This window comes from Apteryx rowi, unplaced genomic scaffold (genome assembly GCF_003343035.1).
Source record: "Apteryx rowi isolate R43461 unplaced genomic scaffold, aptRow1 scaffold_18, whole genome shotgun sequence".
Taxonomy (NCBI): domain Eukaryota; kingdom Metazoa; phylum Chordata; class Aves; order Apterygiformes; family Apterygidae; genus Apteryx; species Apteryx rowi.
Genome location: NW_020448085.1, coordinates 5,769,763 through 5,789,665, shown reverse-complemented (window position 1 = coordinate 5,789,665; position 19,903 = coordinate 5,769,763). Strand labels below are relative to the sequence as shown.

The following is a 19,903-nucleotide window of genomic DNA, read 5'->3' as shown; positions in this document are numbered from 1 at the left end:
TGCACCTGGAGCTGATCTGGGCTGCAGACAGCCTGAGAGGCCCAGTTAAATCCAGTTTTCTTTCTTCTCCCCTCTCTGCCTCAGCTCGTGTCAGTCTCCTGGCAGCCTGCTCTTCCCACCTCAACATCTGGATCTGTTATCTCAGCAGAGAAGCAGAGAGCATCTCCTGGATGTATCGGTGTTACTGGAAGAATAGGACTGACAGCGGCTCCTAACAATGGGCAGTGCCACCCTCTGATATGTGTTACRGGCTGAGCCGGTATAAAACAGAGACAGGATGCGTGCTGTCTGTGGGAAGCTGGTGGTGCACCCTCCCCCATGTTGCTGAGGCAGACAAGCTGTTTCGCTCTGACGGATTCTCTCTCTGCTAGCTTAAAACTCCAGCCTGGGCAGACTGCCCCAGGAATTTCAGTTTAAAAGGTATTTCAGTCCCCAGTGAATAGCCATGAGCTCTCCTCATCTAAACAACAGAGCTGAGAGCCACTTTCGAGCCTCAGAGGAGCATGAACTGGAGGCAGTGGGGAAGAAAGCTTGGGATAATCCTGTTTACAATGGCTCTCCCTCTACCTCCTTGAAGATCCGAGCCATATACAACCCCAAGTCCATTCTGGAGAATCCCTATGAGAACTTTGAAGAGGTGGGGGATCCGCTGCCCTGCCAGGAGGAGCAGAGCGAAGCTGTGGATGGGAAGACAAGTCCTTTCCCCAGGTGCTGCCTCTACATCTTCAGAGGGATCCGAGGTAAAGCTAACTGACTTCCAACTAGAAAGGCTTTACTAATCCTTGGGAACAGCAATGATATTGGGGGGAGGGAATGCAGAAGGGAGAAACCCCAATGTATCTCTATAGCCTGGGAACCTGCTCAACATAGACTAGCATTACTTCAGAGGTCATCTTCAGCTGACCTGGGGGGAGCATCCTTATTCCATGTGCCTTGCTGCAGCTCCAGGATCTGTGCTGTTACCATTCCTAAAGAGGAGGAGGTACAGACAGACTTAGGGGTGTGCTCAAGGTCATGCAGTGAACCTGTTGGCAGAGCCTAAGGCAGAACTTAGATGTCCTGTGTCCACTGGAGCCATCACTTTGATGATGAGAATATTTCGTCTTGTATGAATTTCCCAAATGGAGTGGTACTGCCCCCCCCCCCACAATGTTATGAAACTTATGAACTGACATAAATACCTGCTGGAGAAAATCTAGAGCTGTCAGGGCTGAAATACAGAGGATAACAAAAATGTACCAAAGAAGGCTTTGTTTTAAGGCAGCTGCAGGAAAGAGGTGTTAGCTTACTGCTTGAAAGATAAAGGGGAATGGAACAATGTGTAGGCTTGTACAGAAGCAACTGGCTAAAAGCTGGGAGCATCAATGTACGTTGCCTGTAAGGATACAGCCCTGGACAAGGGCATTTGCTGAATTGTTTCTCATAGAAGGCATAAAGTCCCAATGCTAGAAGAAGAGGGCAGGCAGAGCAAGGAACTGTCTTTCTTAGGGAAATGATTTTGAGTTGGGGGGGGGGATGGTGTTTGCCAATGCCTTTTTCTTTCTGACTAGTTTTTATCTGCAGCTCTGCTTCCTGGTCTCACAAGTACCCCTCTGAGCCATACGGCAGCATAGCTTGGTCCAGGATTGCACAACCTCTCTGTGATTAGTTCTTTCTTAGCTGTCATTGCAGTTGCAGTCCAACACCATTGATTCATATGAAAGCTAGAACTAAGGCTTTAGAGATCTCTCCTGGACAAGGAGCAATGCTGGAAAGGGTTGGAGGGTAACTACAGATTGTTCAGAGGGAGTGTATCATTTACCTGTTTTATTCTGATGTCCTTTGCTCTAGGCATTTTGCAAGGCCTAACAAAGAAGAAAAAAATCTATAACACCAGAATTCCCTTTTGAGATGCCAGGTTTGAAACTGGAGAGTGCAAATGAGAAGCTGTCAGGACACTACAGCATTCCCTTCTTTCATGGCTGTTGCAGCAGTGTGTCCTGCCAGCAAGGGTGGTAAATGCAGTAAGGTTGCAGGACAGACCAGAGCTGTGCAGGTGAGAAGAAAGGCTTCTGGCAGCCTCACAGATACTGTATGGGGAATTCTTCCTTGAATGGTGTCCTTTGCATCTTTGTTACATGCTAATTAGTTTTCATTGCCTCTCTCAGGATAGTTGGGGTTTTTTTTGTTTTTTTTCTTTTCTTATTTAACCACATTAGTGACTCGCATGGAAAATGCAGGCAGGAAGGATAAATCACTTGTCTAAGGACAGAAAAGGACAGTTTTTGTTTCTTGCTAGCAACCATTCCTTGGGGTTACTTGTCCATGCCTCTTTAGTTTGCTTGTTGAGGTCTTCCTTCATCCTCACCAGCTACTGAGCTACAAGCTGTCATCCCACCAGTGAGTAGCTGCAGCATCCGGTGCCACTGCCCAGGTCTGCACCCCTCTGAACTGACTCCAAGCAACTCTATGTCCTCTGGCTCCTGCCTGCCTCACAGGCAATCTACAGACAAACTTTCCTAGGTGTCTTGGTGGCACTGAAACCTTTGAGGGGCACCCGGATTCCCACTGCCTTTGGAAGAGGATGTCCAGCTGTACCTGAGACTGAGCTTGGCACTTGCCTGGCTCACAAGTTTTGTTTAAGAGCAGCCTCAGAAGACAATGTAGATGTTCTTCTCCTGTGTAGAAGCAGGATGATAATTACAAATGAAACCTGGGCATAGATTTTTCTGTTGTCTAAATTCTTCTTTTGCTCTGCCTTGTAAGTGCCAGACTGTCATGTAGGATGTCATGAGGAAGTCCGGATACCTTCCAGTCTTGAGTGTCCTTCTAGTCCGAATGAACTCCATCCCCAGCCATCCAAAGCAGGGCAAGGACAAAGGAGACACAGCTGGAAACATGCTTCATCTAGGAGCTGGTAGACTTCCATTGCATGTTCCCTAACAAAACAGCTGAAATCAAACTTCAACCAATATAGTTTTACAACTAGCAGATAGAATCTGACAGACAAGGGCACAGGACCAGCCTCATGGTCCTCCAGGCATAATTTTGGGCAAGTCTCTGAACCAAGTTTTTAAGGGTATTCAGGTGTCCTGGAATTCTGGTGTTCCTGAGTGCACTTCTTTTCCTGTAGCAAAGAAACCCCATGCCTCTGTTCCCAGCATGGGGATACTAGAGGCTCCCTGCCTCATGGAAGAACAAATAAACTTGTTAAAAGATTGTGACATGCTCTGATCTAGAGATTATGGGAGTCATTTAAGAGTGACCTGAACAGACGGTTTCACAAGGACAGAGTTCTGACCCATCTCTAGTGTACCTTTGGTTGTACTGGAGTATGCTCCCATTTTCTTGTCATTCATTGCTTAGAACACAAAAATGAGAAGCAAGTTCAAATCATCATGAGTCCATTTACAATATCAACTTGTGCCCTCCTCCTCTGACTAGCTTGCCTTTCCTTTCTACTTCCTCAGCCTTACCTTAGTCTCTCACACTAGTCTCTTGGCTCCTTTGTTCCCTGCTGTTTTTCTCTATTGTGAAGAGTCCTCTAGACCACATACCACTCTCTCCTGCACAGGAGTTAACCCAGGTCTCCTCCAGACTCTCATTTCTGTTGCTGTTCTCGGCAGGGTCAGAGCAGGTTACTGTTTGTCTGTTCAGGAGTAAGTGYGGGTGCTGAGAGTCATTATGCTAGCTAAAGGTGCAAAAAGCTCTCTTGTCTGTTGAGATACAGAAAAACTATCAAAAAGATAGGAGTGGATGCACACGCAACACTATACCACTTTTGCTTGCTCCAAAGCAAAAAGCTCTTTCTCTTCCTCTGCCAGAGACTGCTTAAATTGTGTGGCCTTTGATCAGCTTTGATCCTGGCTTGCAAGAGGATGATTGTTGCATGCAACTGGGGGTGGGCATCAGAGCAGAGCTGTCCAGGAGTTGCAGAAAGGAGCAAGACTATCAGTATTATTGACATGGATCCCATCAGTAGTCTTTCAAGTGGAAATTCTTGCGCTTTTCAACTTCAGGAGACTTGTGGSGATCACAGCAGAAAGTCATTACATCAAGAACAAACAAAAAATTAATGGTGTCAGGTGATTCATCAGAACCAAAATGGCAAGGTTCATTTTAAAGAAAATGTTCCTCTCCTTTTGATCAACCCTGGAGATGTTTAATGACTTGCTTTTGCTGTGTGAAGAAAGCAGATCGTTAGCTGTCGTAAACAGGCATGACTGTATTGAAGTCAATGGATCTCTGTTGATACACACCCTGAGGATAATTTGGCTCTAAATTCTATCTGAAAATATTGAGTTGAGGTATTTGATCAAGTCTTATGACCTACAAGAAATCTGCAAGAGTTTTTGAGTAAGAAAGGCACGAATATTTGAGGCCAGATAGTTCAGTATATACTGAAAGGACTGAAGTGTAGTTGTAAAGCTAACATCAGTTGCAGTTCTGCTGTTGAAGTCCTATCAGAAGGTCAAGTGTTGGCTTTGTGGACGAGTGAGATGCAGTTTTGTGGTTCCAAGAATATGTGTGACAAAGACTAAATTTCTGCAAAGTGTAAGCTGAAAAACTGGCAAAAAAGATCAGACTGAAACTGAAGCAGAAAACTGGAAAGTTTTTTAGCAAAACAATAAATACAACATATTTCATTTTTTGTCAGTGCCAAATCTTTGTTCACAATGGAATGGTTCCTTTTAGGAGTTATTTTTCATGTATTTCACATGTTTTTACAGCTTTTAGTGAAGTTTTGAAACAAAAAGTGGTTTTGAGATGAAAGGTTTTGTTTTGAAAGTGTCAAGAATCTAACAACTCAAGAACTCTTTGGGAACAGGGCTTCAACTCCTCACAGGGCCTCTGAGAATGGTTGTCAAATCTCTCTTATTTCTTCTTTACACCCAACAGGTCTGTGGGGTACTACACTGACTGAAAACACAGCTGAAAACCGAGAACTTTATGTAAAGACCACTCTGCGAGAGCTGCTAGTCTATATTGTGTTCTTGGTGGATATCTGTCTGTGTAAGTAGCTGTCACATCTCATAGGCAGTTTTTCTGTGCATAGTGTGAGAGGAGGAATGTGAGGTTTTATAACTGGACTTCCTTCATCTACTTCAGGTGTTAAATTTATTGTACATGCACTCACTGCAGCAAACAGGCATGGTGTTAACCTACAGAATAGCTATTGCACTCACAAGTGAAATAACTCACTATAACTGTAGACTAAACTGGTACTGGCTAGGTTTAAGCAGTATTTTCTGAACCACTCCATCAACTCCATAGTCCTAAGAGAATCTGCCCAGGGTCTTTTTGCAGTTTCATGACAAGCGTTCAAGCCCCAGAGAGCAGCTCTAGAAACTTCCTAGGATCACAGACACAGGGGGCAGAAATATTTTCTCCCCTCAGACTTGAGGGGTGGCTGAGGTGATAATGCAGATGGCAGATCACATTGTTGTTCCTGGGTGGATTTAATGCAGCCCTGTACGGAATGCTAATGAACTTTGTGTGGGTAGAACAATGGCTGTTTGTTTTTTGGGAAGGTTCATTTTTTATCACAAAAGAACACCTGTGGCATGAGACAGTGAAAGGGTTTATATTTCATGGACCCTATGTCAGGAGAGATACACAGACAATACCGACCTGAGTTACTATCACACTGGCCCAGGGAAACAGCACCTCAGTCACTCTTCCAAAAGAACTAAGACAGGCACATGGACATACAGGCACACGCACTTGTGCTCTGACTCATCTGGGGGAGGAGGGGTGGTTGAATGTCAGCTGCTTTATTTTCATGGTGCCCTTTCAACAGTAGGACATGTTCTCGGTGATCACAGTGATGGATGCTTTCCCGTCTGGAGGTGCACTGGAGAGCTGGAGCAACATGTTCAGGGGAGTTAAATGACCTCACTCTTGTTTGAGGTTCCTTGGTAAATGAAATCTTACCTGGAGCTTTCAATTTGAGGAAATGGGGTAGTCTCTATCCCTTCATAGCTTCAGATCAGGACTAAGTGCCTTCAAAATACAGATCATGGACGCTGTTCTGAGAAAGAAAATTTCTGAGAGAAATTTCATCTAAGGAAAAGAATTCTATGTCACCCAGGAGCTTCAATTACATAATCTAATGGTCTTTCCTGGCCTTTAAACTCTTATAATCTGTCAATCTGTCAGTTTAAATCCTGGAGCACAAAGTAAATAAGGTTGTAAATCCCTTGGTAAACAGGAAGTAATATGATAAGAGCTCCCAATGTTTCTTCATCAGTAGAAACCATCCTCCTCTGGGTCATGTCCAGGATTAAATTCTGAACTTTTAAAGTTTAGTACTGGAGTACMAGGCTAAACTCCCTTAAACACTTAAATTCATCTGTAGGACCTTCAGTGTGAATAGCCCCTTTGAATTAGGGATAAAAGGCCAGGAGACCAGGAAAAAGGAATAGGATTCCCTGCCCTGTTCCTTGCCATGGGCTTCTCACTGAGTGTGGTAGAAACAGAGGAGTCAGGACCTTTGAGGCTTTGAAGGCAAAACCAGCCCTGCAGGAGAGCTGCTGCTCTGGTGAAGCAAAACAAGCTAAGATACCAGATCGGGCCAGAATAGTCAAGGGTATATTTAATGGGAGAAGGGAGTGAAGAGGCTGAGATTCCTCCCACCAGTGCTGCCTTGAGAGGGGAGTGAGCTCTGAGTCACATGGCTTCATCCCCCTATACAAACACTTCTTCTCCCCAGTCTCCTCTTCAGATCATGTCTTGCTGGGAGGAGCCAAAGTGCTTTTGCTGAGCATCAAACTCTTCTCCTGTTCAGCTTACCTGTGATAATACAAGCTATGCAGACAGTGAATGTAAATCAGGTTCCACTATTCAGATGCAAGGAAGGACCTTCCTCTTGTCTCCTCTCTCGTAGTGACATATGGAATGACAAGCTCCAGTGCCTATTATTACACCAAAGTGATGTCTGAGCTCTTCTTGCAGACCTCTTCAGACAGCAGCGTTTCCTTCCAGTCCATTGGTAGCATGGCTGACTTTTGGGTGGTGAGTACAAATCTGGCCCAGCATGAGGAGGGCTAGAAATCTGTTGATCCTGGGGCTCTGCACTGTACCTCTCTGTGCCTGCCTGATTTTGTCTAGTTTGGGATATTCTGCTCCCTCTGAAAGTTGTACCTAGTGCTTTCAGCAAGGCATTCTCCTGCCACAAACTCTTGCCAGCTGTTGGCAAAAGTTACAGTATCATTTGCATGCAAAATAGCCACTGATGATGTGAAATATATCCCTTTGAGCACTGTGGCCAGAATACTGGCTAAGCTAAGTGTTGTGAGTGCCTGAAAGAGTCCATTCCCCAGAAACTTATCAGCTAAGCAGACAGGATGTAACAGGAAAAAGAAACTGCTGTGATGTGATGCTCATTGCACAGGCAGGGAGCTCAGGCCCAGAGAGGTCAAGTGAATTACTCCAGGTTTCCCTGTGACAGAAATGGCTTTGAATCATATGATCTGGTGTCTTAACAATGAGCATATCTCAACTTTCATGGGCATCTGTGGGAACTGTATACTTAACCTGTCTGTAATTCAGGCTTGGGCCAGCCTGTTCTATAGATTCTTTATGAAGAAGCTCAATGAAAATTTGCCCTAACTTTTATCAGAAGAGAATAAAGAGGGGAAAAGAGATTTGGGGTCAGTCACATTTCCATCTAAAAACTGGAGAAAGAATAAGATGGGCCACAGTGAAGGTTGTTGAGATATTGCAGCCATTTGTGTCAGCCAGTAAGCCAGAAATTGCTTGTCAATTTTCTTTGTCTTTTTCTGAAATATTAGAAAAGTACAATGAACTACGGCACTGTTGTTTTCCCCCGCTATTTCCAGGGCACTGGTACATCTCTTTTCCATCCTGTAATTCCAAGCTCATGCCAGGGCAACTCCTCCAAACTTGTGTTCACTGAAGAGGAAGGGACAAAGAAGCGTGTAGGCCCCTCATCTCTTCATTAGCACAAGGTACAAGCAAGCATATTTATAGGCCTGCAAGGAACCGGTAACTACACTCCTGCCCAGCATCCCTCTTCCATCCTGTGGCTCCATCCAGCCCTGGTCTTTCCCCTCCTTAGCACATAGCCAACATGAGCTCTACCACTTCCCAGCTTGGGAAACAGAGAGAGACAGGTCAGGTCTCATTATCTCAAGCCCAGGCCAAGAAAAGTTTTCTGAGGTGTGGGCTATGAATGAGATGCTCTCCTCTCCCTTTCTTGCAGTATGCACAAGGCCCTCTTCTGAACAATCTTTACTGGACCAAGTGGTACAACAACAAGTCCCTAGCAGCACACAGCACCCAGTCATACATCTATTATGAGAATCTGCTGCTGGGTGTCCCACGCATGCGACAGCTGAAGGTGAAGAACAATTCCTGTGTGGTCCACGATGACTTCAAAGAGGAAATCTCAGGCTGCTATGATGTGTACTCAGAAGAAAAGGAGGAAAGAGTCTCCTTTGGACTCATCAATGGAACAGCGTAAGTATATCTGCTTCTGTTGTTCAGGTTAGAAAATCTGTGTGTGTGTGTGTGTGTGTGTGTGTTTAATTGCTCCTCATCAGTCTGTTCTACCTAAAATGAGATCTCCTGAGCTGCAGGATTTGGGGGATAAGTTTCTTGCATAAGGCTGGAATGCCCTTTGCAGCCAGAGACAGCGAGTCCTTTGTGTTTATCAATAAGGCCAAATGTCTCTCTGAGGAAAAGTAAAACAGAATGAGGGGCAGAGTGAGACATGCTGGGGAAGCACCAAAAAATCAGGAGGAGACTTAGGTAGAGATAGTCTGTGTGTGTGTGGGGGGGGGGGGGTTGGTTTTTTTGTTTTTGTTTTGCTTTTAAGAGAATGAGGATGGATAGAAACCTTCGGGATCAGATCTAACAAATAGATGACACTATTTGCTTCCTTCCTGGAATTTAGGAGCCAGAGAGAAGGAAGTGCATCCCTTTCATCTTGGAAGCCCATTCCCAGCCTGTTTTTGCAGACCAGAGATGTCTAAATCATTTTCTTAAGACCCAGCTCTCCTAATTTCTTCATTGAAATGGAATGCAACCTGTAAAACTGATGCTAGGTTTTTCATCTCACACTTGGATCTTTTTTAGTGATGGTTCATGTGATTGATATGGATTTTCTCTATACTAGTGAGACACAGCTGCAGCTTATTAACTCCTTGATTGCAGCATGTGTCTTGGTCTGCGAAAGAAAAGCTGTTGCTTGTAAGGTAAAATAAATGCAAGCATGTAGAAAGCAATACAACAGATCCTGGGAGTAACCTCCAGCAAAACAGGACAGTGGAATTGCCTATGAACCTGCAGGATCATCCCTCTATTACACAGCAAGCCATGTTGTGACACTGCTGGGAAGCAGTAGATCATAAGTCTATCAACAATGAAGAACTGATGTAGCTTCAGATCCAGAATAGAGAGTTAGGTGCCAACTCTTGAATTAAATCCCTGTGTCCCTTGAGGATATAGTTGCATTTGTCTCTTGGCTGCTAGGTTATATCCAAGCTGTGGACTGTGATACCTTTGCCTATGGCTTGTCTCTTGCAGGTGGAGGTACCATTCTGAGGAGGAGCTGGGTGGCTCATCTCACTGGGGAAGACTAACCAGCTACAGTGGGGGAGGATACTACATAGACCTCAAGTTGACCAGAGAAGAGAGTGCTGAAGCTCTGAAGGTCTTGAAAGAGAAATTGTGGCTGGATCGGGGGACACGAGTTGTCTTCATTGATTTCTCAGTGTATAATGCAAATATCAATCTGTTCTGTGTTCTGAGGTAGGCTGAATCTCACTGGAAACCCTTCTGCCTCTCTCTTCTTCCTCAGTGCCACAGTTTCTTATAATGCAAATATTATGATCTGGTCCATCATAGGTAGGCCTGAGAGGCATCAATAACTCTTGTAAGCCTTAGTAAGAAGACTCAGTCTTCCTGACACAATAGTCACTCTTCTCTTGACCTTTCTTCCTGTCCTATTATGAGCAGTGAAACATCAGAGATAAGATTGCATAAGCACATCTCTTCCACTCATGGTTTGGTGGATAGCTCATGCTCAAGTCTGATGCCACTCAAAATTATCTAAGAGCTTCCATCATCCCATTTGTAATTATAGGKTTTTTTTTGTCTCCTTCAAGGTTAGTGGTTGAGTTTCCAGCCACTGGTGGTGCCATTCCCTCCTGGCAAATCCGGACAGTCAAGCTTATACGATATGTCAGCACATGGGACTTCTTCATTGTTGCCTGTGAAATTGTCTTCTGTGTCTTCATCTTCTACTATGTGGTAGAGGAGATCCTGGAACTGCGGATCCACAAGCTTCAGTATTTCAGCAGCATCTGGAACATCCTGGATGTGGTCGTCATTCTGGTGAGGATCCCTACACACTTGTTTTGGGGGAGCAATGGCAAGGAGGTGTAAGGGCCAAAACAAACAAAGGAACAGGGAAGCTGGCCAGATAAGACAAGAGTGGACCTGTGTTTTGCTCCAGAAGCAAAATGAACTAGCAGAACAAGGTGAACACATACTCTTCCATCGCCTATTAGGAGTAAATTCTTTCTTTAGGGATGCTTGAGGAACTGTGAGTCTGGTCAGGGCATCATCCAGTGCATTAAGACCTTATTTCCATCCCCACAGTTAGCTACAGTTGTGCAGCAATACTAAGGAGCTCTGTGATACTTGAATTCATATGGAAACCATAGGCACAGCAGTCACTGCAGACACTTCCTCTTTGCAGCTCTCCATTGTTGCTATTGGGTTTCACATCTTTCGCACCATCGAGGTGAACAGACTGATGGGAGAACTGCTGAAACACCCTGATACCTATGCAGACTTTGAATTCCTGGCATTCTGGCAGACCCAGTACAACAATATGAATGCAGTCAACTTATTCTTTGCCTGGATCAAGGTATTACAGGGGTCTGAGAGGTGCAAGGGGTGCAGTCTCAGATCTCTTCCTCCAGATAGTTTGGCGTTTGTCTCTTCCATCCCCCTGAGCAAATGGGAGTAAAAGCTATAGAACAGAGAAGGATTCCTCAGTAGTACATTCTGTTTATAAGAAATCCAGACAAATTTTCATCCTGCACTCTGAGGCCCGTTCTTTGGAGATATGGGACAAGAAGATGAGCTCAGAAGTTGTGGTGTGAAAGGGTTGTTTGAAGACACTGAGCACAATATAACTTTGTCCTCCAAATTACTAAAAAAGTACAGGATGGACGATCAAGCAAACCGTGTTTTTCTTTCTTGATGGCCACACAACAGCTGGAAATGGTTTGTCTGTTGGTATGGGCTCTGCGTTTCAATCAAAACCTCATGATGTGGTGGAAAACCATTCCACAAGCAGGGCTTCTTATTAGCGTCAATTCATGAGTCCTTACAGCAGTCCCTCTTTACATTTTCCTGAGACACAGGAAACAAATAAACTTGCTTATGGTCCCATAGGAAGGTAGTGACACACCTGGGACAAACATCTTGAACTCTAGGCCACCATCCCCCCAGCCCAGTTGTCTCTTCAGTGCCTTGGTATTATAATGACCCTCTTGCCTTAGCAAGCATGTACATACCTGATGGATTGGCCTAACTTTGTCCCTGTTCTTCTCGCAGATATTCAAGTATATTAGCTTTAACAAAACAATGACCCAACTGTCCTCCACACTGGCACGCTGTGCTAAGGACATCCTGGGCTTTGCCATTATGTTCTTCATTGTCTTCTTTGCCTATGCCCAGCTGGGTTACCTTCTTTTTGGGACACAAGTGGAAAACTTCAGTACCTTTGTTAAATGCATGTAAGTGTGTAAGTCATAATTACATTTTTGTCATTTTCAGCTGTCAGTAACAATTTAAACTGCTTTCCAACCTCTCCCCAATTTCAAATCTGAATGTCAATTAGGGATTTGTTATATCTCATGTAATAAAGCCATAGTGGCTAAAATGTTGCTGGCCGTCCCGCTGCTGTAACATCCTCAAGGAAAAAGAATGCAGTGAGGGAAAAAAAACAAGGGTTACAGACAGAATTTTGGTTGTCAGGTGTTTATTATCAGGGATGTGAATAGCTGATCCTACCCAGACTTTGAGGCTCCTTGCAGCCCCATGATTCAATGGAAAATCCATCTTTTTCAGAGCAAGTGTTTAGCAAGCCATTTCGTTTTGTTGAACTCTAGACAGCTTTCACTTGATGTGGAGCTGCTAGGCTCACTGAGGGCACTCAGCATGCAGAGCAGTTCAGAGTCATTTTGCAGAAGAGCATCACAGCTCAGCTGATAGTTTAGCTTCTCCAGGTCATTCTCTCACCTTTTCACCCACTGGGGGTCTGTAAGGGTGGTAGAAAGATGCTGCCTGACCATCACTGACACCTGGGCGCTTTGTTTTTCTATACACCGGCAGGCAGCTGTAGGCTGCAATTAGGTTACACTTCTCTATGATTCTAGTGGCAAGAACTAAGTAACTCGAAAGATAATGCTCAAGGTGGTTTTAAAAAAAGAAAGAGCCCCAGAGGTAGGCTCCAGAGCTTTGAAATTCTTTGACTTCCAAATACACCTGCAGCTCACATCATTTCAGTGGCTGGGCAAGAGCTGCGTGACAATTTTTCAGTGGAATAGCTTTGCTTCAGATAATGCATTTTAATCAAAACAGAAGCATTTGGAAGGAATATTGTTTATTGCTACTGGATTTTGACAGGAAAGAGCTGAAGTAGTGCATTTATCTTATCAACATGATAGCTTTAAACAATGAAATGAGAAAGTTAGACTCTGGCTTATGTTAATGCTTAAATCTATGATTTTGATAAGATAGCAGTTCTGCTTCAACATTACAGTTCATTCTGAAAGTTGTAGTCATATTATATGTTAACTTCAACATAAATTCAGCATGTTTTCTGAAGTCTGTTGTATAATTGTCTAAGATTAAGTGGAAATTTTCAAAGTGGGGGAAAAAATTCCTTACTGAGTTACTGGAGTGAGACGTTTAAACTTCACTGAAGTGAGACAGTTTAAACCTAAAAAGAGAAAGCAAAGACATATTCCTCTTTCTTAGACCTAGAAAACATTCCCAGCTCCCTAAATATTACAAACGCAAGGAATCCTAAATGAATCTTTGCATTATTCAGACAGAACAAGGTTTTTCCCTGCACAGGGCTCTGCTGTAAGTGTTTTGTTTTGTTTTGTTTTGTTGAGGTTTTTTTTTTCCTGAGTCATTTCACTGATCCATTTCCAAAGCAGCCCCACAAATAATGCATCTGGATACCCGAGATGGGGGATGAACAGTGGGAATAGAGAATAGGTGGATGGATACCTGCAGAAAGGGGTGGCAGGGAAGGGACTTATACCAACTTTGCCACTGAAGTTGGTCATTCAGGAAATAGTTCCCTTGGGACAACTGCTTTTTCTGTGACTGGTTGCAAATTCCACTTGTGTAATAAATACAGACAGTTAAACTTGGCCTTTCAGGGCAATTTTTTAGAGACCTCACATTGTGACTTCCCACAAGAAAAAAGAAAAGTAACTGGAGGAGGAAAATGCTGCAGAGAATGACCCAAGCCCATCTGAGACAATCCTTCGGTCCACACACCCACTTAGGCTGTGTGTGATGTTAAGGGAGACATATGCTACAGCAGTGGTTTTCAGCCTATGCTCCACAGACCTCTGGCATCAAGGGCCTGCTTTTAAGGGGTCTATGGAAGGTGACTGAAAAAAGGAAACTTCTCTTCATTAGACTTGCTTCATTTTAGGTGTTATGAATTGCAAAAGGTTGAAGAGCACTGGCCTGTAGTAACATTCTCCCCACACTCTCATGGTCTCTTTGCCGTGGAAGGCTTCATTGGTTCTGAGTCAAATGCCATTATAAGGGAAAATTCAGAATTTATTCTTCAACTCCTGTTTGGAGCAAACACAATTTAGACAGCCAAAAACTTGTGTGGAAACCATGTTTTATTTTCCAGCCAGCTCTTGCTCTTATCAGATCAGCTCCATTCACCCCTGAAGCACTAGGGATACATTTACCTCACTAGTCGGACCGAGTGTCTTAGGCCCAGCTCTGACTTATGTCTGTGGCCATTCAGGCTGCAGGCAGGTTCAGGGCTCACCGCAAGACTGTCTTAGGAGGTGGGATAAATGTCTATGCTTCTGTGTAATCTTGTGCTCTTCCTCCCCTCCAGCTTCACCCAGTTTCGGATCATCCTCGGTGACTTTGACTACAATTCCATTGACAACGCCAACAGGGTCCTTGGGCCTATTTATTTCGTCACTTATGTGTTCTTTGTTTTCTTTGTGCTCCTGGTAAGCAAGAAAGGCCTCCTTGCCTCTATATTGACAACAGTGCTTGAGAGACCTCTTGTGGCAATCCCTCGCCCATGTTAGGTGCAATACAGATGCTGAGAGGGAGAGGAAGTCCCTGTTACAATAGCTGCGCAGCACAAATAGACCAAAGTAGAAAAAGAGCATGATTGCAATTGGAGATTTGATGCTCAGAGACACTAAAGGTCATATTCATATTATTCATGGTGGAGCCTAAAAATGACTGGGAATACCACTAGTGCGGTAGCTGAATTCAGGATGTTCAGACCAGCTGATCTCTAATAGGCAGGGAGGAAAGCATGGGGGACAGTCCCTGGCTTTCTAGGCAGTGGAAAGGGACGTTCACAATGCCTAAGTTAAATATCTACCACCAGGGATCCAAATATACCTTAATGTCATGCAGGATAGGCTAGCAGAGATGGTATTTGAACTAGGAACAGCCTTTCATTTGCCCATTGGGTACGTGAGAAGAGCTCCTGTTTAACTGAGCCCTGCAGGGCTATGCCTGTCTTTTGCTGCCTCAGCTGTTGGGACAGACAAGGTGTTTCAGGTTACTCCATCTCTTTTTTTACTTTCTCTAGAATATGTTTCTGGCCATCATCAATGACACTTACTCAGAAGTCAAAGAGGAGCTTTCAAGCCAGAAGGATGAACTGCAGCTCTCAGACATCTTGAAGCAGGTGATGAAAATGGAAAGTTGTACTGCTCTCTAGCTAAATCCTGAAATGTTTTCTTGGAATCTCTGACCCATGTGGAACTTACCAGAGAAAAAGCTGGTTGCCAACTCCAGATCTCCCATCATAGAGTAGCATCAGGAGTCCCAGTGGTTCCCTTCTGGGGTAGATCAAGCTCCCAGACCCTTTGGCAACGAGGAGATCAGAAAGCAGGGGTGGAGGGAAGCTCCTCACTTGAGCATGAGCAGCCAGGAGTGTTTCGCAGATACTTTCCTTCCCACGACAATCACTAGACAAAGCTTCTTCAGTGTCCTTGACACAGTGCAGGCTGATCAATAGCAAATGAAGTGGCAGGCTCTATTTTGCTGAGTTGAGCATTTTACAGTAGTGAAAATTTGGTGGGTGACATCCAGATTTCTCTTCGGCAAAACTGCTGGAAAGGTCCTGGAAGTTCACAACTGTCTATGCTGTAGACCAATATCCTCGAAATGAATGGTATTTGAGACATTAACTTGGACAGCTGCTTGCTGGCAGCTCTGGCAGCTCAGATAAAGGAAGAGTAGGGAAAAGAAAAGCAGAGGGTAATTTTTCATATGGAGACACTGGGTACCATGTTCATATCACTTTGAAGAGGTGGTTCTAGTTTAGAGATGAGGCCCAGTCAGCAGTGTTGCATTTTGCTTCTGGAAAGCTTGAAATCTCCCTGCATTACTCAGCAACTGCTCATCTGTATTCCACTGCTAGCTCTGCCTTATTTCTCACCGTTCTGCCTTTCTGCCTCCATGATTCAATGTCCATTTGCACCTTTAAGAGCTACAACCGGACACTGATGAGGCTGAAGCTGAAGAAGGAGAGGATTTCTGATGTACAGAAAGCACTGCAGAATGGAACAAAAGAACTGGACTTTGAGGACTTCAAGAAAAGCTTGAAGAAGTAAGTGAGTCTGCTTGAGGGATGCTCACTTACCCTTTTCCTCAGTCATACAGGTCATTTAAACTCTGTGGTCTTCAAGGTCTGGACAGCAGTTAGCTCATATCTGGATAACATAAGATATAAAAATGGTYGTTATCACCTTTCAAAGGCCTCCTTTCCTGGCAAGTTTAATCTCCTGTTCTAAATGGAGTTGTGTTGCTGTCTTCTTCCCATTTGGAATGGTTAGGTTTGCCACTGGCAGATGTCAACAATGCATCGCTTTCAAAAGCAGAGCTCATACACTGTTAAAGCCTACCTATGTAACTGGGTGCCTTGGGCTTTTCCTTTCTCTTCTTTTGTAGACTAGGCCATGCAGACCATGAAATCACAGCAACCTTCTCCAGGTTTGACAAAGATGGCAACCGGATCCTTGATGAAGAGGAGCAGCAGCAGATGAAGCATGACTTAGAGGAGAAAAGGGTAAAGGAAGGGCAAGGGAAGAAACCCTCTGTTTTGTACAGGTTACTCTGCAGTGGCCTTTGGAGTCTTTGGATTGGGGGTGAAAACTAAACAGGCAACACTGCTCCATCTCTACTTGGAGAGTAGTTGAGTGTGTAACAGTTTGTGAAGCTAGGTGTGAATACATAGTGAAGTTGACACAGCGTTACTATCCAGCTTTGCAGGAGTTTCTACATCTGTCTTCTAGGTTGCTTTGAATACGGAGATTGAAAACTTGGGGAAATCCTATGGTGGCAACAACTTGGATGAGAATCTGGCCTACATGGAAGCAAAGACTAACCATGCCAATAAGGCCAGCTGGGTCTCCAAAGAAGAGTTGCAAGTGTATGTTGATGCTRGAAGTAGTTTAGTCTCTCTGCAAATGAAGGGTCTGATTCTCTGTTGCTTCCCTCCCTGATGTAACTGTTTACATTGGTGCTGAGCAGCTGCAGTGGCAGCTTGTCCCTTTTTACATTGTACACATGTAAATGAGCAGGGCAGAGAAGAATTGGGGCAGTTCTTGTAATGTATTTTGCTTGCTTCTGTAAAAGATTGAGCTGAGTAATTTTGTTCTATGCCTCTTGAATAATCTCTGCAGCTGTCAGCTGGCCATGGGTAGGTAATATGTTGTCATGCTTCAGGTCAGAAGCTGGCCTGRACAACATTTCACAGAATCWCAGAATGGTTGMGGTTGGAAGGGACCTCTGGAGATCGTCTAGTCCAACYCCCCCTGCTCAAGCAGGGTCASCTAGACTTAGGGGAAGTTGGTRTCTTTACAGAAGCTCCTGTGGGAATAAAYATACTTGGTTTATAGCCTAGCTGGCCTTCCTCTTCCAGGTTTGAGAACAATACAAGGCTGTTTCTTCTGCAGGAGGAACATGGATAAATACAGCACAGAGAATCAGGATCTCCTGATTCTGCTGCAGAGAAACRCTAAGCAATCCACACAGGGCTCTATCAAAGGAGAGGCGGGTGCAATATTAARTATAATGGGACTAGATTGTAGCTGGACTGTGATCCAAACTGTTTGGGATCTACCCTCAGCAAAATCACCAATTACAGTTGAAAGTCCAGTGTAGCAGGGAGTTACATGTCCAGTGGATATGAATCAGTTTGTCTGATGTGGAGCATTCACTCCTATGTGATATCTGACCTGTTGTCTATGAGATATCTGCTGCAAATCCTGGTGTCCTTAGCAAGAGAARGTTTGCAATTGTTTCCACTGTCTTCCCCAGCCTCCTGCAACGCGTGCTGCAGCTGGAACAGTCCATCAACAGCATTGGCTCCAAGATTGATGCGGTGGTGAGCAAGCTAGAGGTGCTGGAGAGAAACAAGCTGAAGTGGAAGGACTTGAAAGGCAAGCCACTGGATAACATTAGTAAGGTTGGTAGACCTCCACCAGGCATCTGGACCAGCTCCAGGGTAGGTGATCAGTCCTGCTCTGTGAATGGATCTGGTATCAGCTATGCTTTTCAAAACCCCATTCACATAAAACAGAAAGAGTTGGGCATGATCAGCATTTTGCATGATCAAGCCTCTTTTGTTTAAGGACAGTAGCACCAAAGCTCTTGTTTCACATCCCTCAGTTAACCACAATACCCTTAAATACACCTTCCAGCTCCTTTGACACCAAGCTCATTCCTGTGGCAAATGGATGCAATTCAATTGTCTTCACTTGTATTGCACCTACTTATCCTCAGCMACCAGAAAAGATCATACTGTTCTTCCCAGCAAGGGCAGCTAATGATAATTCTGTGGACTGTAATCTTGACATCTTTTCTGTGGACTATTTATCACACATAGAGTGGAAGACTGTTAGTGTATGCCCACAACCTCTCATTGCAAAGTTGTGACTTTTGCCAAAGGCTGCCTMTATCCCATGAACCAGCATATTTGGGCATTCAACTTTAAAGCCAAAGGCAATAAGTCATGTGGGAGCCATATCATTCCCTTATGTTTTCATGGCTCACATAACAAGAATAGCCCAACAGCACACACCGAGCCAGAAAGCTTATCTTTGGGGCAGAGCACTCCTGTGACCACTTTCCATCTGAAAGAGTGTGTTTGGGAGGTCCTACTTCTGATGTGAATATGTTTGCAAGCTTCTTTGAGTATTTGCTTGCAAATTTGCTTTGCCACAGCACTTCTGGGAATATTCTTGTGGAAGGTGAAAAGGGATGACTCTTTTCTCATCTGTCCAGTGCTTGAATGTACATTCATCAAAGTATTGTAGCAAACAGTATATTTGATCTTTAATAGACGGCTTGTACTAATTTCTGGAAGAATGCAGGGAGATATTTAAGGGTTGTGCAAAGCCTTGTCTCGCTGTTTGGAACATTGCTAGACTTCTTGGTAAGTTGCTAACAACACAAATCAATTTTTCTCCTGGTTAATAGGAGGAAGAACCCAGTCAGGAAGAACTGGTCCACCAGAGCCCAGATCGGTTAGGAAAAGGAGAACCAGAAGGCTGGGGAATGGAGTGTTTACGAAGAAACAGCCTGAGTGGCAGCTCTGCGCAAAATGGGATCTACCCCARCTTGCCCAGGTCAAATTTACCAGGGTCTCAGGTGTCCAAGAATACCCGGCCTCAGTCTGATGTGCACTTCTAGCAAACAGCCCAGTGCTTCCACTCTGGCTCCCAAGGTATTAAGTCAATGTCTGTTGTTTCCCCGCAGTTAGAATAGTCAGCTGAGCACAGACACCACTGTTGCCAGGGACTGGTGATGTGAAGAATCAGGGTTGCTTTTTTCCAAAATAAGTGATGACACCACAAACCTAGAACTTCTGGCCCCAGTATCTCTAGACTAGGGGAAATTTGGAAACAGATGTTCTGTTTGGCTTCTATCTCTGAACAGGCTGGTCCAAAGTCCTTTTACTTATCCTGTCTCAAGATGTGAAGACCCCAGAGCCCTGGGAACACTTGGGTCCAGAGTGGCATATTGCAACTTGTTCCCAACACCTACATGCTCACTCTTAAGATTTTTTGTAGGACAAAGATGCAKTGTTAAGTAAACAAGACAGATGTAATCATCAGTGTGAGATGGAATGAAGAAATTAGTTATTTGTGTCTACCTGATTATTAACAGGTTTTTTTTCTATCATAGTTTATTTCCAGAATGCTTTGGTAACCCTCTCTCTACCTTAGAGTCAGAATTTGGGATAAGGGGATACAAACACCTACACAGATAACTGAAATGAGAGTTGACTCACACTGTAATTAGGAGGAGATCTGATATATCACAAATAGGGAAGCAGTTGTTACTGGCTAAGTCCTAAGTTCTGAATGTTAGAGAATGACCATCTGGTAACATGGATTCTAACACAGCTGTTGGCACTAAAATGTTCTCAAATTTTTTTTTGTTTGTTTAATTTCATGCTCCTTAAACTGCATTTCAAGATATTTCACAAAACTGGCACCATGTCTCCAAAGCTGTGACACTTCTCATTTTTACCAAGGAAGCATTTTTGTTTGCAGTTGTGGATGCCAACACCATTTTAGTTTAGGAGTATTGTGAAAATGAGATGAATGTCATTTTCTCCAACAGGTGTAAAATACTTTTC

The 19,903-nt window shown here is 44.1% G+C and overlaps 1 protein-coding gene across 1 annotated transcript; it reads left to right on the top strand.

Annotated features, from left to right (window-relative positions):
* The first annotated feature begins 445 nt into the window (after positions 1-445).
* PKD2L1 (polycystin 2 like 1, transient receptor potential cation channel) lies at positions 446-18,951 on the top strand. Its single transcript, XM_026061328.1, has 15 exons — positions 446-740; positions 4,879-4,992; positions 6,866-6,993; positions 8,204-8,460; positions 9,529-9,753; positions 10,110-10,338; positions 10,706-10,876; positions 11,572-11,753; positions 14,120-14,240; positions 14,840-14,938; positions 15,744-15,865; positions 16,207-16,324; positions 16,551-16,687; positions 17,578-17,725; positions 18,739-18,951. The coding sequence occupies exons 1-15, from the start codon at positions 446-448 to the stop codon at positions 18,949-18,951; spliced, it is 2,559 nt and encodes an 852-aa protein (XP_025917113.1).
* Positions 18,952-19,903: the final 952 nt, after the last annotated feature.